The 16,816-nt window shown below is 40.9% G+C and overlaps 1 protein-coding gene across 1 annotated transcript; it reads right to left on the bottom strand.

Annotated features, from left to right (window-relative positions):
* Positions 1 to 1,136: 1,136 nt before the first annotated feature.
* Positions 1,137 to 16,576, bottom strand: pole (polymerase (DNA directed), epsilon; the record flags this gene model as incomplete). Its single annotated transcript, XM_079251369.1, has 48 exons — positions 1,137 to 1,247; positions 1,341 to 1,430; positions 2,651 to 2,776; positions 2,889 to 3,089; positions 3,203 to 3,396; positions 3,536 to 3,667; positions 3,777 to 3,975; positions 4,289 to 4,421; positions 4,880 to 5,005; positions 5,426 to 5,599; positions 5,951 to 6,155; positions 6,249 to 6,469; positions 6,563 to 6,786; positions 6,938 to 7,114; positions 7,286 to 7,392; positions 7,607 to 7,760; positions 7,921 to 8,061; positions 8,152 to 8,295; positions 8,380 to 8,592; positions 8,709 to 8,918; positions 9,035 to 9,157; positions 9,247 to 9,327; positions 9,445 to 9,547; positions 9,817 to 10,031; positions 10,437 to 10,632; positions 10,863 to 11,165; positions 11,427 to 11,519; positions 11,637 to 11,785; positions 11,901 to 12,046; positions 12,148 to 12,294; positions 12,377 to 12,479; positions 12,568 to 12,696; positions 12,799 to 12,906; positions 12,990 to 13,202; positions 13,297 to 13,410; positions 13,513 to 13,645; positions 13,773 to 13,892; positions 14,066 to 14,151; positions 14,280 to 14,390; positions 14,467 to 14,574; positions 14,704 to 14,784; positions 14,874 to 15,018; positions 15,113 to 15,267; positions 15,353 to 15,445; positions 15,529 to 15,573; positions 15,695 to 15,775; positions 16,263 to 16,398; positions 16,512 to 16,576. The coding sequence occupies 48 exons, from the start codon at positions 16,574 to 16,576 to the stop codon at positions 1,137 to 1,139; spliced, it is 6,864 nt and encodes a 2,287-aa protein (XP_079107495.1).
* Positions 16,577 to 16,816: the final 240 nt, after the last annotated feature.

Raw genomic sequence — 16,816 nt, 5'->3', positions numbered from 1 at the left:
TAATCCAAATATGTTACAATATTTTTTTATTATTTAACCTCAAAGACAGAAGAAGCCAAACAGAGAAGTGTACAGTATAAATGAGAGGATTTGCAAGAGCAAACTGTGAGGAACTGCATGGAAGTGCAATGAACAGTAATCAAATAATGCAGACAGTTCCCATAAAACGGTTTCTCTAACAAGATTGTGGGGGAGTGTGAATCCATCTGTACGACTGAGAGCATTACAAATGTCAGTGGTGAAATAAGACTTGAAGCTTGTGGATCGATGCCATAGTCAACAACAGAGCTACCTACGGGTTTAGAAATGAAAGACAAACTTCAGTTAAAACTGAACAGAAAAATATAAATATATATTTCATCCCATAAAAAATTTCTATCCTCCATAAGTCACCATACAAGTACAGCAGCGGTCAGCATCCCCCTGAGGTTTCAGTCGTAACTCAGTTCAGTCATTCCTTTTGTTAAGGTAATGCAGGTGTTGGAGCTCAAACCAGTCGTTCAGTCTGTTTTTATAAACTGCTACTTTTTCCATTTTGAATAAGAGGAAGAAATCAAAAGAAGCCATAATAGATGGATATGCTTTTTTTTTTTTTTTTTTTACATTTAGTACAACGTATTATTGATTAAGCCATTTAGCACATCAATTCCTTCCTAAATCATTAGGTTATAGTTATGACACTGGTAAGTGTTTCATTGCTGGCTGATAAAATAAATGTTGAGTGGCTACTACAATTACACACAACCCCAAATGGAAACATGAGCTGACAAATTCAGTGTGACTCCAAATTTGTACAAATTTGCAGAGTAGATGGCACTCAAAAAGGATTTCATTTCCTCTTAGTGCCAGAGCTGTAGTCTACAGCTCAGAAAATAACAGACTCGAAGCTTAAACACGTGTAATATTTATTTATCAAAATTAGAAAACATTTATTCAATACATGATAGGGCAAAATCAAACACATATACAGACCACACATTTCTTATGCAGGCTGCTTTACTGGTGTCCTAATATGTAATGGCAAATTTCAAGACACATTATGGCTGACAAAATGCATCAGGTTTCAGCTTGTGTTTTCCTGATGCTGTACAAGAAGAGCTGGACCCCTGTGTCACATGTCACTTTTACTGAGAACTCTAGCTGATCTGAGGGCTCATCACAAGCAGCCAGTCGATGGTCTCCTGCAGGAATCTCATGTTGTAGTGGGATGCTATGCTCCGAAACACAGTGATCTGCTCAGAGAAGCTCTTTAAACACAAGAAAAAAAGAAAAGCAGAGTCAAATGAAACTCCTGTGCTTTTAAAGCGAAACTGAATCATGTAACATGTTTGAGTAGAAACCTTGGCAGAGAAAGTCAGGTTGAAGTCACCAGCACATCCGCAGTAGAGGGTCATGTTTGCTTCCTTCACCCCTTTGCATTTGGTACAGATCTTAAAATCAGAAAAAGTTTCATGTTGAGAAACAACTCAGTTTGAAAGCAATAAAATAACCAATTTAACACTTGTGAGAAAGGCTATCTAACTGGAAGTGCTGCTATACTTTGACTGAATACAACTTATTCACAATGTTCCAAAAATGAAGCATGTCATTTGGCTGTGAAGGAATGTTATAGATATTGCCATTCGGAGCTTTTTTAAAAAAATTAAAAAAAAAAAAATCATTGCTGTTATTCAGTATTGTCATTAAAATACATATTTTACATGATTGGTATGGACTGGGAATTAGTATGAAATCGGTGGAATATCTACAGTCCACCCAATGTCTACTTTATTAAGCTTACTTGTGGAATCTTTTTTAATTGTCCTGCTATAAAACTCACTTTTGGCAAAATATTTGGAAAGAAAATAATTTCTTTTCATTGCTAGAGTACTGATCAGCATAACATGTAAATATTTCCCTACAGTCTTGTCAACCTATTAACAGATATGATCAGAGAGAAAATGTGGCTTGCTTGACATAATAGAACTGTGTTATTAGTGACTTATCACTGAAGCATTTGTCCCAACACAATGAAAACAAGTGTATGAAAATAGTTTCTAATAGGATTCATGTGAAACATCCGACAACTGTTTGTTGCTCTTTGACTTTTAGGTTTCTTTTATGTTCAGATTAATTCACTTTCAAGTGAATGACAGCAGATAGAAACTTTTATTGTCCCATGGGAACTTCCTAAAGGAAAAAAGGTCACTAAAAAACACATAAAAAGGGGAAAAAAAGTTCCCATAGATTTATATTGTCTGTCCCACATGGTGACAGAAATTCTTCTTTGACAGGCTCGGAGGCTTACTGAGATGCCTAAACAACATGAGGTTTGGTTAAAAAAAAAAACCAATCACAAGTGAAAAGTATTTGGAGAATAACCTTTGTGAATTCAGCTCATTTATTATTTTATTGTGGTTATACTTGTAATTGAATCCAAATGAACAAACTGCTCTGCTCTGATGACGGGACTCAGTTGAGCATCATGTAAAGCTAAAAACACTTAAGTAGGAGCATAATGTCACAATGTCTTATATTCTTATGCTCCAACTACTCATGTTGTCAGCTGGGTATTAGTAATAAGCTGGGACAGGCTCCAGCTTCCCTGCAACCCTAAACTGAAATAGGAACTATAGAATGAGAACAGGTATTAATACGCTGTTTTACTCACCAGGTCCTGCAGTGTGTAGCTCATAAGTTTCTTCTGCAGAGCTTCTACTAGAAACATCTCAATAGATTCTGTCTCATACTGCGCCTGGCAGTTTGAGCAGAACCACTGAGGCAAGACAGACCCGTCCTGAGGAGACAACACAGTTCATCCCCTTCACATCTCTAAATTTTGGCAGGAAGATTTGCAATGGAAATACAGTGTAACAACCTTGTAGCTGTTAGTACAAGGAGCTGCATACCTGTGCCACCGATGGATCCTTGCAAAGGTCAAGGTCCCGACAGAAGTTGCAGTGGTGGCAGATGACTTCTGGTAGGATGTAGGAGTTACAGGGGTCACGAAACTGGGCTTCTTCAGAAAACTCTCCAACATCCACGAGACGCAGAAGGTCTCTTTTCAGCTTGTTCACCTGATTCACAATATTGGCATCAAGAGAAAGAACCTAAAAAGAGAAGAGATGAAGAAAAAATTGAACAAAACGTAACTGAATGATTAGTGCAGGAAGAAAAAAAAAAAAACTACAACATGCCCATGAAGCGGTCCCCAGCAGCATACCTGGCAGACATATTTGATAAACTCCAGTCCAGGATTGTTGAGTGGCAGGTGTGAGCCAGGCAGGATGGGGAACATCTCTGAAGTCTGGGTCACACTTCTGGTTCCCGTCACCTTTTTCTGAATTTTCTGAGTGATGTTGAAAATGTTCTGTGTCAGCTCTCCGGCCACATATTCCTGTGAGAAGGAGATCATTCCTATAGAGAGAAGTATTGTTAGTAGTTTCATAAAAAAACCCACAAACTAGCGTTTGGAAAGTGTTGCGAGCATCACATGAACTGCACTTCCTGAGAATTGCATCAGCAACAGCACCTTAAAAACAACGCATCATCTTACCAGGAAGAGCATTCAAGTCCCCAAGTGCCTGCTGGGAAGCCTGGCTGCCTCCACGTCTTTTGATTGGTGTTGCCCCAGGAGTGTTACGTCTCAGCTCCTCTTTCATGCTGTGGTACACGGCAGCAATGTAGGCTGGTAAGAGAAGGATGCATGTTTGAGTTAAAAACAGGAAAATCTAAGACATAAAAACACTGACATCATGTGAGAGTGTTATTTTTCATTAATTATTCATTTATTTTACCTGAAACAATCATGAGAAAATATTTCTGACAAGAGGCTGCTTGGGGAAGATACTGCATGATATTCCAGCTGCTTTCAATAAGCTCCTCCACTTCATCAGCGTCTTCGTCTCGGTCATCTTCTTCAACATTGTCCTCCTCTTCATCCTCGCTGCCATCATCTCCCTCCCCCAGACTGTTTTTCTTCTGTTTGGCTCCTTCCTGAAAAGACAATCACAGACATGAGAGAGCATTCAGCACACTCAACTTTAACCCAGCCTATCCAGCTACAGTCCTCGATGGCCGCAATCATGCAGGTTTTCGACATTTCCCGACTCAAACACATGTAATGAACCTTTCTGCAGATTTTTATAGGCTGCTGGATCTATTGAACTTGAGTGAGGTGAGTCGAAGTAGGGAAACACTGAAACTTGCAGGACAGCAGCCCTTGAGGACTGACGCTGGACACCCCCCCCCCCCCCCCCCCCCAACACTGACCAGTGAAAATAAACAGGATATGTTTATTTTGTCGTACCTCGCCATATAAGATGCTTGAAGGCAGTTTCCCCTTCACGCCTCCATAGTTAGCTGGGTCCATCCACATCAAGAACTCCCAGCATCGTGAGAAGGAGATGGACAAGGAGTGGAAGATTTCTCTTGTATGAATACTAGAAGGAAGCAGAAAGATGATGTCAAGTCCTCAGCACATCTAACAAGTGAGAGAGACAGGACTGAGTCAGAGACGTCGCCATGCAATTATTACTTCCATTAGGGTGCCGAGCTCTTTTTTATGGCTTGCTTAATTGAAATCACTTCCTCATGATGGAGAAACTACGAAACCATTGAGGCTGCTACATGGATAAGTATATTTTTCTTCATTTCAGAGTTCTGGGTCTCATTTCAGACAACAAAACATATACTAACACAAACAGCCCTTGACTCTAGCATCTGTGGATCATCTAAAAATAAATACAAGTGCAGGCACTCAAACCTTTACTGATAATAAAAAAGATTTGCAAAGAACACAAACATACATTCATGCAAAATAATAAATCAGAGGCTGAAAAACAATAAATGAATACCAAGTAATAATATTTGTGCATATATAATAGAGATGTAATCTGACCTGTTGGTGATGTATTCTACGTAGGCAAAGGCATCATCGATCCTACGTTTTTTAGTGCACAATATTATCCTGTTGAAGTTTCCGTACACCACAGTTGAACCAAGACGTTTAAACTCTGCAACCAACCTGACAGCAGAATCGGAGGCAAAAAAAAAATGAATGAACAAAACACTGCAAACATTGTCCATTTTCAACCATTAATTCTTTTGTTTAAGTAAAGAACAGTTTCTATAAAATGGGGTCGTACGAGCTGCTTAGTGGACAGAAGGACCTGCTGTTGACGGGGCTAATGCTAAATTTATTCAAATCACATGAAAATACAAATGACGCTGCATTTCAGAATATTTCCACCACATTACTTTGTAATTATTAATTTCCTGAGGGAAATTATCATTGTAAAATTTCTTATTAAACAATAATTTTAGTTATTAAAACAAAATTTCAACGTTAGGAAATACACTGACTGTGGACAAAATCTCACACAGATCCACATGTCATTAATAATATAAGTAAATTTTAAACATGTTTTCTGTATTTAGCACTTACTGCAGAAACACCTTCTTCATCATGTTGTGCAGGGTGCGATGCAGTGCGGGGTCATACAGCAAAGAGCTCGGAGAGCGCAGCCAGCGGTAGAAGTGCATAACCTGGTTGTCTGCATACACATTGTGGTACTGTGTGATCTCCCTGACCCATCCAACCACCATGCTTTTTAAAATCCTGCGCAGACAAAAAGAGGTTGCACAACATGTTGAGCACATGCTTGATTGATGTAATCCGTTGGATTCTTCAGCTAGGCTATTATTTCTAATGAATTGGATCACAGTGTATCGGCCTAAATTGATTTGTCTGTAAAGTGCCCTGACCCGGCGTTGTGAAGGATCACTATACCAACAAAGCTGAACTGAACTCCATTGAATTAAAACACAGCATGTTTTTTTCAATACAAATAAATAATAATGGGTTATATAGCGCTTTTCAAGATATTATGAGGGAAATCCATGCAGACAGTTTACAAATATTCCTTGATGGCTTCAATGCATCTCACACACACAAAGGTTGATTACACACCTGAATGTGTTGGAGCATAGAGCTGTCTCATCGTAGCTAGCCAGAGCGCTTGCACCCTGATTTCCTGACATCATATCCTCCAGCGAGGCCTGCTGGATCACGTCAAAACTGACGCCCAGACTGGCTCCCCCCTCCATGTCGTTAACATGCTGTGATTGCAGGATGGTGTTCACTGCCAAGCTCTGCAGGTCCAACTCCACACATTCTAGGAAAGACAAATAAAATTCTGGATCTCTGAAAGGGGAAACTTCCAAAAACAGCCGTTTACTGAAAGATCAGTATGCAGCTGCGTTTGTACCTGTGGAATAACATCCTTGAGAATTGATCTCCACAGAGCCCCTGTCATCGTTTTCCATGACCAGTCGACTGTCATCAGCTTCTTTCCCCCCAAGGTCCGGCCTGGCTGTAGGTGAAAGCCACAGCAGGTGGTTGTGTTTCCGTAGATGTCGCGCCAGAAACAAGTCTGAGCCAAAAATGGAAACATCCTGGGGCAAGTTTCCCACAGGTAAGTGGTAATATCTGAGAGAGAGGAGAAAGACAAGCTTTTAGAACTACTTTTATAACTGCAGTGAGAATATTTATGCAGGAACAGGCAAGGTGAGCAGCTCATACCTGGCCATGTCAAAAGCCTGTGACAGGCAGCTATCCAAGTTGAGATAATGTCGGATCATGCGCCGGGCTCCATGGCGTTGCCAGTCCAGCACATTGTAGCTGATCTCATCCACCACATGTACTGGAACAACTGGAAACTCCTCAAGCACCGGCATCCCTACTGCCAATCGCCGTAACTCCCAGTTTGACTGCACAGCAATGAGGGTTGGCCCACGCCGCTCCTCCTGTGTAACGACAGACGAGCAAACACTTGCTGGTTTAGTACATTTAATATCAAGCAACTTTAGTTTACAGTTCCAAAACCATGCTCGAGGGAGCAGAACCTATTTGACGATGGCAGATGTTATAGTTTTAGAAATGAGCTGTGTATTTTACCTTGTAGTTTAGCAGGATACGCTGCAGCGCACGGGAGATAGCCTTCATATCATTTTCAGCTCGAACCTCGAAGGTGTGTTTTTCTGGAGGAAGAAGCTCCTCTGTGGTCTTCTCCAGGAGCACGGTGCGCTCAGCTGTGTACAGGTTACTCAGGTTGGGCATCTGGTTGCTTCGAACCTAAAAATAAAAAAGTTAGGAAGAATACTTGAGCACATTTCTCTGTAGTTGGAGAGTAATGGCTTGTGATATTAGTAATGAGATGAAACGTTAATAATTTGACCCTGATATCAATCCAAACAAATGAACACACGAAGATGCCAGTAGGAAAGCTAATTGTCCTGTACTCACTGTGTCCAGGACAAAGATATTAGCTTTGCGTTGAGAGGGGATGAACAGGCCGAACAAAGCCTTGTGGCCCTGGGCATGATGGTACAGGTACATGTGGCGAACGCTCCCTGAGAAGACAAAGCAGTTGTGGAAAAATTGTTACATACAGTGAAATTCATGTGCAGGTTATCACACTAATTCTTCCTATAAGTTTCTACAGGCACAGCGAAATTTTAGAACAGAGTCAAACCAAAATAATAACTAAAAACAAACAAAGCATCAACCTGTGGAGCAATCTTAACATTAATTAAATCTGATGGCCGTTTCTTAAACAAGTCTTACCCGGTTCTAGGTAACTGAACTGGGCCAGAGACCTCATTTCCAGGTGATCCAGATCAAACGAGTCAGCCTCCCTGCCGGCCAGATTTCTCACAACATGTCTGTTGACCATACACACACATCCGAGTTGCACCAGTGCACGGAACAGCAAGGGTACCTATAAAGAAGAGGAGCAGCTTAGATTAATGCTGAATTCCACTTAATCACTATTTTTATGTGGTTTATACAGTTCATAGTCAACACAAAATAGCACTGAATTCACAGAAAGGTCCTTATGAGTGATGTTATGAGGATCCTGGAGATGAATAGATACTAGCCTGTGTTTCATAGACCCCTTCGATGTCTGGTGCAGAGAGGTCTGCATTGATCTCATTGATGTGCTCCTGGTACATGTCCTCAGGCACAGAGTACTCGTAAAGGTAGTACACCATGTTGGAGCGAGGCAGCATGCGATTCACCTTAAATCACACAATTGTAAACAATTATTTAATGAGCTCATTGAAATTTCAACATTTGTTGTAAATGCATTATATTTTCCTATCATTTGCCTTCTTATATGTGGCTCCTTCCTCCTGTTTTGGGACTTTCTGGTTGACGTAAAAGACTCGCGGAATATTGAGTTTCATACAGTGGAGATCATTTCCAATGACAGCCCACAGCTTGTACAGACCAGGGTGACTTGTCTCTGCAATCTGAGTCGGAGAAATTGCTATAATGTCATATTTGATCATTTTCAGTATTTAACTTAATGTCAGCTGTCAGTGACTTTGCAATACCTGCACGATCTGCCATGGCATGTCCAGGATGCTGCGTGCTGTTCTGCGGAGGAAGCTTCCTAAGCCGGTGGTTGGGCCATCTCTGATTACACCTCCACCAACAGGTTGAGCTTCACCATCGAGCAGCTTCCTCCTCTTCTTTCTTTCCTTCCTTTGCTTGAGCTGCAACTCCCACTTTTTCTTATGGTAGCGCAGCCACACTAGACGCTCCTCCTGATTAGCAACAGAGTTGTTAGTACTGGCACTTTTTCTGACATTAACATTATTTCTGTCTAACTACATGTTGCAATGAAAGGACAGACAAAGACTAGGCATTGCTGTTTTCCCACCTTAGTGGTTCCTGTAGGCGGAGGAGGTCCCAGGATTTCTCTCCAGGACTGCGTGAGCTCGACATCTTGAGACTCCACCTGGCTGTCACCTCCCTGTGAAGCTCGCTTCCTCTTGGTGCTGATGAGGATGGCTGGCTGCAGAGGCTTGGCTGGCATCCCAAAGTCTTCTATGTCTGCGGCTTGACCTGCTTCTAGAGGCTGACGAGCCACCTGAAGGGAATAATAATGAAGCTGTTAAATGGGTTTGTGAATAAAGACATTGGTCGAACCAAACGAAACTTTCAGGGTTAAGTGTGATGCAACATTTTCCTTTGAAGCAAACTTACCTGTCTCTTGCCTTCACTTGTGAACAGCTCACTTATTTTCTTCTGTTTGTAGATATCATTTTTCTCAAGGAGTTTCTTATGAAGCCAGTCAGGATGCCTCACTCTGGGAACTGGATTCTTCACCTAACAATGAAGAGAAGCCATTTAAATGTATGACAAAGTGAACTACAGTGTTATCTGAATAATTTTCAGTTTTGAATGTAATTTTTAACCTGCTGCAGAGCTGCAGGAATGGTGATGATTTTCTGCACTGCACTGCCCAACCTTTCGATATAATAGTTCCAGTCAAGGATCTGGAAAAAGCCAAAATAAGAAAACATAAGAATAAAAAGAGAATGACACAACCAAACTCAAAATCTTCATGGTTTCTCGTGTTTCGCCTCTTATGCGACGCTGTTCTTCACACTTACAGAGCGGATGTCCAAGTCATACAGGCTGGGCATCTTCAACCACTTTCGAAGGAAATGCTTTTTTACACTTGGCTCTGCCTGGAAGATGGCCAGAGGAATGGCCCTGAGGGAGAAGAGAAGTACATGACATGCAATAAGTGAACAAATGCCTGTATGCAAAATTGTATCATTACAGACTTAAAATATACAACATGTAGACAATGTTAAAAAAAAATGAGCAACAGTTTTATTGAGGCAGCAGCGTGAATGAAGCTACAGCTGCAAGGATTAGTGGCTGTCAGGAATCAGCAGTTTGTTAAAATGGCACTTTGTTGCAAACAGACTTCACTTTGTAAATAATATGAAATGTTATTTTCAAAGATGTTGCACCACCTTTCTGTAACAGGGGAACCTTCGGGTTTACGGGAGATGATGTAGCGACAGCTCAGACCAGCATCTTTCACCATCTGATCTCCCAGGAACTCTGCCAGCCTCTTGGCTGTGCTGATGGATGTGGATTTCTGCTCTCCATAGTCCTCAAGCTTTCTGGACATCGAACGATTCTCTGAGATCAGGTCAAACAGCTCCGCATCAGGCATATTGGCAGCCTGAAACGCAGATAAAATTAAATCAGCTTCACGTGACAAAGATTAGAAATGAATTAAGATGTGTTTTTCATTGCTGCACAAACGGCTGAAGATAATAGAGGACTCCAAACATCCTCTACACCACACAGTGGAGAAACAGCAAAATGTGTTTAGTGTGAGGCTTCATCAAGTCTAATACAAGACAGAAAGGTACCAGAGAACCTTCCTGCCATCAGCAATCACCCTCTGGAACAAGGCAATATCAACGTATTGTAATAATTTATTAATGTGTTTCTTTTTCTTAATATATTTGATTAAATTTCTTTCTTCTTAAGAGATGCTGCAAAAAGAGAGTTCTGAATAAACATCCCAAACCCTGATACAACAAAGACTTCTGTTTTCCACAATCTCCTCCCAGATTGTTACCTTGCTATAAAGCACATCCAGCCAGTAGTCGGCCACTTTGGCCACAGATGCATAGACTTCTTCCAAAGTGGTGCCTTTGAGGAAAGCTTCAAACACAGATGACTGGAAAATTTTAATGAGCTGAAGCTCTCCTCTTCTTTTCACCTCAAAACCTTTCAGCTCGGCCAGAGAACCATCCTCATTAAACACAGCGTACCTAAATAGAACGAAGGGATGTTATACGCTCATTCTAACATCTTCCAACAAGAGGAAGTAGGCCATTAGATAAACCACAGCTCTGTTCACTGTGTGTGTGTGTGTATATATATATATATATATATATATATATATATATATATATATATATATATATATATATATATATATATATATATATATATTTTTTTTTTTTTTTTTTTTTTTTTTTTTTTTTAAGTTAATGCATACCTCTTCTTCAGTTTCTTGCCCTCCTCTTTTGAAGCAGGCAGGATCATAGCCAGGTATGGTCCATCCACTTCAAAGAAGATGCTGTTCTCTGACCTGATGTTGTAAGTGAGAGATGTGGGGTCGACCAGCTCATGGTACTGGTCATTAGTGAATCCCTCCTTAACCATGATGTTTAGCATGGCCCCTGGATAGGAAATGGTCACCTTGGGCTTCTTCTCATTACTTGTCTTTACCACAAAGTTCTCAGGGAAGGTGTTGGGTAAGACGCACCAGATCCCATCGGTGTCCAACTCAAGGGGCCTCCTGAATTACAAAGAAGTCGAATGTCGGACAAACGAGGAGATTTACTATATAAAAACAAACAAACGGCTGAACTTCCAGAGTTGTAAATTTAAGTTTAAATATTTTATAAATAAATAAATAAGATGTGAGAGTTTGATTCAAGCTCATATGTTAGCAAAAATCTGCAGATGAAGAAAACTGTGGATATATCAGCCGCACTTTGCGCTGACCTCAAAAAGACTTTTTTGTGATCTGGTGTCAAATTATCCGTGTGACTCTTACCCTATTTGTTCGATGAGCTCTCTGGCTTGAGTGATAATGTTAGCTCCAGTGTAGCACACAATACCAGCCATCTCCATGGAGTACCAGCGGGCCCTGATGGAAACACAAAGACAGCATTAGGTTAGCAGCACCGACTGACTTCACAGCAGGAAAAAATTTAAAGAGGTCAGATAACAGGACAAGTAGATCATTGATAATGAAAACTCGTACCCTTTCCTCATGACATAGCCATAGAAGGAGTTAAGAATACACTTGTGAGCCAGCTGAAGAGACTCGTAGAGGATCTCCATGTTTTTGCAGCGCTTCACCTCAGCAGCATCTCCATTGTCCTGAGCTGCTGACAGTTTCTTTTTCCACACCTTTAACAAAAGCAGCAGATGATGAACAGCTGAAATCAGCTGCAATAACAGTGCATAACAGCAGTGAACACCTATGGGTGAAAACATGATTTATCTTAAGATTTCCTAAACATACTTTGTGAAGTCCTTTGAATTCGTAACGCCTATCCCTGAAAGCTCTGACTGTGTCGACATAGAAGGAGTTTTCCCTCTGGCAGATCGTGGTAACTCGCTCCTCCAGCCTAGTGACGTGCGTCTTCTTGTAGGCCTTCCTACAGTAGTCTGCCACATTGAAAAAATATGTTCAAAGATGCTTTGACAAGCAGTTATCTATACTGACTGTTACCAAAAACCTGCTACAAAATATAGACAACTGCCAGTACCTGCCAGACGTTTCTTCTCGTGTTTTGCCTGCTCCTCCCTGTTGAGAGTGTGGAAAGCCCGAGGGGGACCGTTGGGGAAAAATGGTGGGAACTTCTCAGACTCAAGTTGCTGCTGGATGCGGTGGAACTCACTGCGACTTGCAGGCACTGCAGACAGATTTACGTTCTTTCAAAGTGAAGCTGACTTGTTTCATTTTCAAATGGTCTTTGTTATAGAGCAAGGTCTTACTGATTTCTCCTCTCCACTGCCAGGCCATCTTCCTCTGGCAGCCGGCACCAGGTTTGTTAAAGTCACAAGCAGCACATGTGGCTTCATCAACCATAGCTGATGGCTAAAAGGATTAAGACAATATAATCTATTTTAACTGAATATGCTTTTATACTTTGATGTTTTTCCACTTGTGATTTTTTAAATTCTACCTGCAGACGGTTGGTCAAAATGATATTTGGGTACATCGCACCGACATCCAGATGGTAGATAAGGGGGCATTCAATCCTGTTTGGAACTTCCTTTAAGGAAGTCAGTTTCCTTTTGATCTCATCGCACACCTGAAACAATACCAGCGTTATTTCATGTCAAAAAGATGACATAAAAATGTAATTAGGCATGAAAACAAAAAGGCAACAAATCATACTAAAATGCCAACACACCTCATTAAAGTTAGTAACTTGCTCCAATGGAATTTTCTCCTCTTCCTCAATAGCATGACGCATTGTTCTCTCAACTCTTTGCAGGAGGAAGTCAAAAGCAGCAGGATTCTGTAAACATGTTGCACCAAATAGTGAATTTAAAATCACTCAAACATGAAGAGATAACACAGCGAGGAAACAAACCTGACTACCATTTTAAAACGACAGGGTATGTCGCTACGAAACACTCCAGACTCCAGCGCCTCCACATGTCCACCCACGTAGGTCTCAGAGTCCAAGACATGGCCGTCATCTGTCAGTTTGTTGAAGATCTGCTCCTGCTTGTTGGGGAACACAATGTTGGCATGGAAGGCCTGCACCATAAGCAAGGCTTCACACAGAGTCCCTGAACCTTTGCGCAGCACCTGTCCACGGGTAGACAACACAAGAAAATGATTAATCATTCAAATGCATGTGTTTTTTTAAATTCTTCTTTTATCACTCACAACTGATACGAACCTCATCAGGCTCCATGGGGATGATGGTGCACAATGCAAAGATGAATGGGTGAACATATTTCATGTAGAGGTAATATGTGGCCACAGCATCTGACACAGAGTAGGTAGCTAAGGTCTGACAGAAAGGAAGAAAAAATATATAAACGGATGAAAAAAGATATGCTTGATGAAATGGATTAAATTCTTTATTTTCTAAAATCTCAATCCCATTTTTTACCTGTGGCTCCTCAGTTGCCATGCGACACATCTCCTCTGGATCCAACTCCACTGGGTCGTAGCCCAATTTGGCCTTTGCTGCTGCTTTCAGATTGTGACTCCCAACCGGCAAGTAGCTGTCTCTCTTTACCCACCTGTCACACAGGGCATGCAGATTCCAAGGATGAAAACAATTATTAATGTAACTAAAAATAAAATCTGTATCCCAAAGTGTATATTCTACAAAAACATTATGTCAAGAATGTAAAAAAATATTCACACCTTAAGCAGTCCATGTGGATGGCTTGACTGGATTTGTACTCCCCTTGGCTGTCCTTCTGGAACCCGATCTCCCTGTGCATGCTCAGTCCATGGAGAGTAGCCCGAGTCTCAACAAAAGGCCTGAAGACAATCCAAACACAACAATAAAAAAAAACCCTGTGACTTTACAGTCGGAGATTCTATCTTTATACTATTTTAAGTTAAATTTAGTGCTAAATTATATGCTAATCATCACATAGTATATTCATTTACATTTACAAATGATTAAAACTTAGCTGAGGATAACCACACACCAATCAAAGAAGTCTCCATTGTAGGTTACAAAGATGTTTGGTTTGGTTTCTTGAACGTGATCAAACCACCTCTGAAGGAGGGCCGCCTGCAGGCAAAGACGTGTAATAACAAGTTATTACACCAACATAACCTCACAGCAATGCTGAACAAAAATTATAGTGTTAAATTTTTGTAATTTTATTGAAGCATATCTACTGCAGTGGAATTACAAACCTCATTATCTTCATTAAAAACCGTGAAAGGCCCTTCATACTCAGGTTTGGGAGTAAACTCAAAATCTTCAATATTCTCAGAGACGATTTCTCTGTTTGTGATTAGAAACCCCTGTAAAGGTAAATAAGAGTTGTTAAATCTGACCTGAAAAGCACAAACAGAAAAAAACTTGCAGAAAAAACCCCACCTGTCCATCAATCATGTAGGAGATCATCATAATCTGATCTGTCTCTGCGTCTGGGAATTTCAGTGGAAGTTTGGTGGTCTCAATGTCAAACGCTAAAACAACCGGGTCCTAAAGGGATGAATGAGCAGAAACATTTAACTAAAGAAAATCTCTGGTATAATATTATCGTGCTGCTGTATGATCCATAAATAAATTATGGATCTTTATTTAGCAACATAAATAACAAAATCCTCCTACCGGTCGCTCCACAAGGTCATCTCTGCGTAGGATCTCTGGTGGATAAGCAATGCCTCTATATCGAACGTTGTACCAGTGAGCCTGAACAAAGTAAAGACCAAACACATCAGCAAGCACAAGGGTCTAAAAAGAATTTCTAAAACACAAGCAGGACTGAAAACCGTTCTTACCACGTGGATCTTGAGGTCAATGGAGACCCGTACATGGTAAGGAACATCATACTCTCTCATGTCTACTATATTGTCCAACTGATCTGCAATGCTCTTCAACATCACATCTTCATCCGTCGAGGTCACACTGCCTCCTGCTAAGGCACTAAAAACCATCAACAATGATCAGACATCAAGTGAAAAGTCGAGATGACAGTGTGAATCTCTCAAGTACATGAAGGGGTTTAAAGTGTTGTCACCTTGACAACATTGACGTGTAGGAATCATTGGACTGCTCCCTCTCTCTGTTCTTGCGTACAGCTGGAGCAATCTCACGCTTGACTTTGACAAGGTCATCCACGGTGTTGAATAACAGCTTGATGTAGCTTCTCTTCAGGCCGACTAGATGGTTCGGCTGGGAGGGCAAGCAGTTGTTTTCAAATCTCACTATTTTTGTTTGCTTGAGTGCGATCAAAAGAACATTAAAGGTAAACTCTCACCAGGTCCAGGTCCTCTTTTGGGAGAACTTCAAGTTTTGCCACCTTTCCTTGGAACTTTTTAGAGAGGTATGAGATGACTTCTCTGTCACAGTTCTGGAAGTAGCATAGTTATTATGATACTTTTAAACATGGTTAAAATGACAAAATACCAGCAAATCAGTGACCTTAACACTGACCTTTTTAGTTGCAATGTAAAAATAAGGCTTGAAGGGAAGAGCCACCTAAAGACAAAATAATAATGATAAGTAAAATAATAATAATAATCAGGAAAAATATGCTATGTGAATGTCAATTTCTATAAGAGACTGCCTTTAAGCCCAGGGGTAATTTACTAATACAAACCTTGAACCTACTTCCGTCCTCCTGGATGAAATAATAGTCCACAGCACTGATCATCCTCTTGTCTTCATCCAGGATCTCTGTCTACATAAACAGATGAGTAAACCGGAATAAGCCTCTGGAAAAGCTCAACTCTATTACACCAGGGCTTAGTCAACTCTTGTCCCGCGCAGGCCAGTCCTGCACGTTTTCAATGTATCCCTGCTCCAACACACCTGAGTCAAATTATTGAGTCATTGGGCAGAATTTCTGAGGCTGTTGGATCCTTTCAAATTGAGACAAGTGTGTTAAAACAAGGACGCACTGAACAAACTGTACTAGCCTGTTAAAAGGAAGTTTTCCTGTTAAAAGGGAGTGTTTTCCTTCCCACTGTCTCCAGTCTGCTTGCTCAGGATGGGAGAACTCAATCTGTTGGTTTCCTTATATAGGCTATTATGAACTGGCTTTCATTATATTTTTTTCCTGTCTGTAAAGCATCTTGAGATGGCATTGTCGTGATTTGACGCTAAATAAATAAAGTTGAATTGAATTGAATTGTACTAGGCGGGTATTACACATTGCGTGGACTTACAGGGTGCATATTGATCAGCCAGCCCGTTTTCTCCCCCGGCTCCTTCATCCTCTCAAAGCCGAAGCGAGCGTCTATGTCATCGGTGAACTGGCTGCGCTCGAGCCGCTTGAGGGCCGACATCGAGGAGCCATCATCCCTTGTTAAAACATGAAACAACATTAAATTATTCGTTTTCTTCAATCGTTTGCTTATCTGCGTTGCATCAATTAGGTTACTTAATATATCAAGAGACAAATGAAGGAACTTTACTGGTTTTCCTGATCCCCACTTGGTCCCCGGTCCGTCTTGTACCGTCCGCTGTTTTGCAAAACCATCTTCGGTCGCGTTTTTTTTCCGGCTGCGGTGGAGTTTAATAGATTAAACAGCCATTCAGCTTTTACAAACAAACGCGTAAAACCGCATTTGTAAAAATGTTACTGTTATTTGGAAGGCTTGACTTCTGCTTTCTGTCAATATCCCACGATGACACGATTTGTTTTCTTGTTTTGGCGCGTTCCGCAGTTGCCGCGAGACCAAAGCCGAGAGCAGGAAGAACAAAGATCGTTTGTTAAAAT

Source organism: Telmatherina bonti (assembly GCF_933228915.1).
Source record: "Telmatherina bonti genome assembly, chromosome: 13".
Taxonomy (NCBI): Eukaryota; Metazoa; Chordata; class Actinopteri; order Atheriniformes; family Telmatherinidae; genus Telmatherina; species Telmatherina bonti.
This window is presented reverse-complemented; position numbering and strand designations above follow the sequence as displayed.